This window comes from Nicotiana attenuata, chromosome 7, assembly GCF_001879085.1.
Source record: "Nicotiana attenuata strain UT chromosome 7, NIATTr2, whole genome shotgun sequence".
NCBI lineage: Eukaryota > Viridiplantae > Streptophyta > Magnoliopsida > Solanales > Solanaceae > Nicotiana > Nicotiana attenuata.
Genome location: NC_031995.1, coordinates 74,855,291 through 74,858,814, shown reverse-complemented (window position 1 = coordinate 74,858,814; position 3,524 = coordinate 74,855,291). Strand labels below are relative to the sequence as shown.

The 3,524-nt window shown below is 44.8% G+C and overlaps 1 protein-coding gene across 1 annotated transcript; it reads right to left on the bottom strand.

The window, feature by feature from the left end:
- Positions 457–2,844, bottom strand: LOC109230170. The gene is made up of 5 exons (XM_019395694.1): positions 2,786–2,844; positions 2,497–2,677; positions 1,806–2,408; positions 850–1,060; positions 457–758 (listed from the first exon to the last, which is right to left on the bottom strand). The coding sequence occupies exons 1-5, from the start codon at positions 2,842–2,844 to the stop codon at positions 457–459; spliced, it is 1,356 nt and encodes a 451-aa protein (XP_019251239.1).

The following is a 3,524-nucleotide window of genomic DNA, read 5'->3' as shown; positions in this document are numbered from 1 at the left end:
TACCTCATTGAATGACTTGCCTATGGCCAATATCAGATGGCCAAAGTAAGTGGGCTCCAAAGCCTGTAGAAAGTATTCCACCATTTCGTTCTCCTCCATGGGAGGGTTAACCCTCGCTGCTTGTTCTCTCCAGCGAAAACCATATTCTCTGAAGCTTTCACTAGGCTTCTTCTCAATCTTAGTTAGAGACAATCGATTCGGAACAATCTCGATGTTGTACTGGAAATGACGAGCGAAAGCTTGGGACAAATCATCCCAAGTATACCATCTATTATGATCTTGACGCGTGTACCACTCCAGTGCAGCGCCACTCAGACTCTGGCTAAAGTATGCCATTAACAACTCATCTTTTTTGCCTGCCCCTCTCATCTTGCTACAGAATCCCCTCAGGTGGGCCACCGGGTCTCCATGCCCATCATACAGATCGAATTTAGGCATCTTGAAACCCACAAGCAACTAAACATCAGGAAATAAACAGAAATCTTTGTAGGCCACGCTCACCTGGCCTCCCAATTCCTGCATGCTTCTGAACGATTGTTCCGGGCTTTTTACCTTTCTGAACATTTCCTTCTGCTTTGGGTTTTTAAGTGGTTTCTCAGTCTCAACTGGGAGGTCAAAACGAGGAGTGTAGGAGTAATGATCTGGGGCCTTGAAAGTAGGCTCCGGGGGATAGTATTGGTTCTTTTGGGTTTGAAACAAAGGCTCGCTGGAGGATCGATGAAGCGTAGCTGGTGGTGGTGCCAAGAAAATAGAGGTGGCTGGTGGAGGGGGATATGGGATTGGTTTAGCTGGTGGTGCTTGTGTGGTTTGGGAATTGGTGCCTTGATAGTGGTGGAAATGGGGGGAAACCTGGAGATGAATCAACAGTGGGAGGTTCTTGGGATTGAGCCAGTGGTGGGAAGAAAGCAGGGTTGGCGGGGTATGATGGTGGTGGATGCCCTTTCATCCACGCTTGGTACATCTCTGCCATTTGGTGTTTTAACTTATGCAACTCCTCTTTCAGATTGACATCAGACTCTTCCCCCTCTCTTGACGGATCAATAACCCTTGCATCCAATTCCTGGGCAGCCAAATTAACTTGTCTTTAGACTGGGTGTTGTACGAGTGAGTTGCCAGAATTCCGAACAAACTAACCACCTGCCTGGACTCGATGACAACAAACAAACTCGTTAGCGATTAGAGCTTAACAGATAGGCAACCGCACGTTGGGAAATGTAATGCACCTAAGCAGATAACCATTTCTATTATGCATTTGAACGGATACTTGCGACATCCCGGCTTTTCACTAATTTTCATTTTGAAACTTCTCTCTCTCTCTTTTTTTATTCCTGCTTTTCTTTGCCTGGTTCTTGTCTTTACTTTTATTCTCTCATTTTTCCTCTCTTGTTTTGCCATTCTTTCTCTCCACAGTTTCTCTCTTTTTTCTTTTTCTTTTTTTTTTCATTTTCGTGGTTATGATCGAATCATATGGGGATTGCCTACGTATCATGACGTGCATGAATCAGACCAAGCATATTTCTGGGAAAAAATAAAACAAAGATACATTTTTGGGTTTTCAATTTTTCATAAAAATAAAATAAAAGCAAACATCCTAGTTACAATGACTTCTACTACAAATTTTAATCATAAAAACTAACAGACTCGGAAAGGTGGACTGACAGACTCCAACTAAAAAAATGAAAATACAAACTCGAAAAGGGACTAACAGAATCCAAAGAAAACAAAAATACAGACTCGAATAAAAATCAAGAATACATAAGTGCCTCAATTACTCTTGGGGCCCGCGGGACATCAGTCGGTCTCACCGCAGGCCTATTCGCCCTATCTTCTTGAAGGCGAAATAGGTCATCCATGATCTGTTGGAAAAAAATCTTAACGGAGGCAAAGAACATGGACCTGGTCATGTGCTCACACTCGTTGCACTTCATCACAATGTAGTCCGCAATGCTTCTAACCCTTTCTTTGATAATACCCTTCTCTTGAAGCAATCGCCCAATCTGCTGAGATCTGGCCCCCAAAACTTGTTCAGCTGTATGATTTTGCACTTGAAGCTGCTGAAGGTCTTTCTCTAACTGTGCCATCAAGGCATAGCAGTGCTCTCTTTCAGCTTTAAAGCTCTTTGTTTGTTTAGCCATTTCATTCTCGAGGGTAGTTAGTTTTTTCTTCAAGTTGGTGGCTTCTTCCTCATATTTCCTTTTTAGCTGCCGGACAAATTCCGCTCGTCCTTCTGCGTTCTTCGCTAACTGTGCTCGAGCTCTTACCAGATTACCCTCGGATTTTTCCAAGTCATCCTCGCATTCAGTTATTTTCTTCCTAAGCCCATTTATGAGTCTTTCATCCTTTCGGCTCCTTTCCTGATTCTCAGCAGCTATTTTCTTCCTAAGCCCATTTATGAGTCTTTTTCTCCCCTTCATCAGCAGCGGCCTGTACACTTTTGTCAAATTTAAGATCTCGGATTTCCCCCTCCAATTTGCTTATTGTGGCTCTGTAGCTTGCCTCTTTTGCCAACCAATCCCATTGCTCCTGTACCCCGTCAGTGAATTGTTGGACATGGGGCCTTTTGGCGGGCCGTTCGGGCTCCTGATGGACTTGAGACCTTTTACCGTACCAAGTTGTGTAGCTAGGCTCTGACTCGCCTTTGGATAGATCCCGTACCTGAGTCTTTGGCTCTAGGAACCTACATTGATGCCAAATTCAACGCACCCTTTCTTCTGGGAAAACAGCTCTTGGTCCTAATTCGATGACCTGCCGACTCAAATCCTCGTCATGCGGGATAGTCTGGTACCTGCCTAGCTGGCATAGAACCTTGTGTGGGGCATAAGGTTGAATGCTCCGGAGACCCATAAATAGAAGAAAACATACTTCGGCCGACATGTAAATGACTTCGCTGACCGAGAGCCACCCGAACGTCCACTCAATTTGACTTGCAGTTAGGGAGCTCAAAAGTGTGAACCATGCTTTCGTACCTTCAGAAACTCATGGCCCCTCACCCGGTCTTCATGTTTTTCAATGCATTTAGGACCGGTCATACCGCAGTTCATGTACCCCGGACGGTGGCAGAGGTGTTCCTCCATCCAGAGTTGTAGAAGCATATTGCACCCCTCAAAAAACTTTCCTCCTTCTCGACAAACAGTTAGAGCTCGGTAAATCTCCGCTAAGATCATCGGTACAATGGTGCCATTAGCCTCTTTAGTCATGAAGTCGGCTATTCCCACAAGCCCCAATTCTATGTTTCCATCCTTTCTTGGGCAAATCAAAACACCTAGGAATGCCACTATAAAAGCCAGTCCCTGTCGAGCTTCCCACTTATCTTTGTTCCCCGAATTGGTAAGACCGGTAACTGGCATCTCAAAACCGCGGGGATTCCCGTAACATCTGTACAAGAAGTAGAATGTGCAGAATCCCTTAGCCAAATTTCCGTCTTGAACTTCCTGACTGATGCTTAGTAGATCCAGAAACTTATGAGGAGTCACTGTTCTAGGTGCCACCGAGTATTGATTTCTGAGATTCCCACTAAAACCAGT

Excerpts from the sequence above, each read along its gene's own strand:
- LOC109230170 (XM_019395694.1), bottom strand. The coding sequence starts at position 2,844 with ATGGGTCTCCGGAGCATTCAACCTTATGCCCCACACAAGGTTCTATGC. Across the intron at positions 2,678-2,785 it reads GTTCTATGCCAGCTAGGCAG|GTTCCTAGAGCCAAAGACTC; the intron begins GTACCAGACTAT and ends GCATCAATGTAG. Across the intron at positions 1,061-1,805 it reads ATAGGGCGAATAGGCCTGCG|GAATTGGATGCAAGGGTTAT; the intron begins GTGAGACCGACT and ends TTGGCTGCCCAG.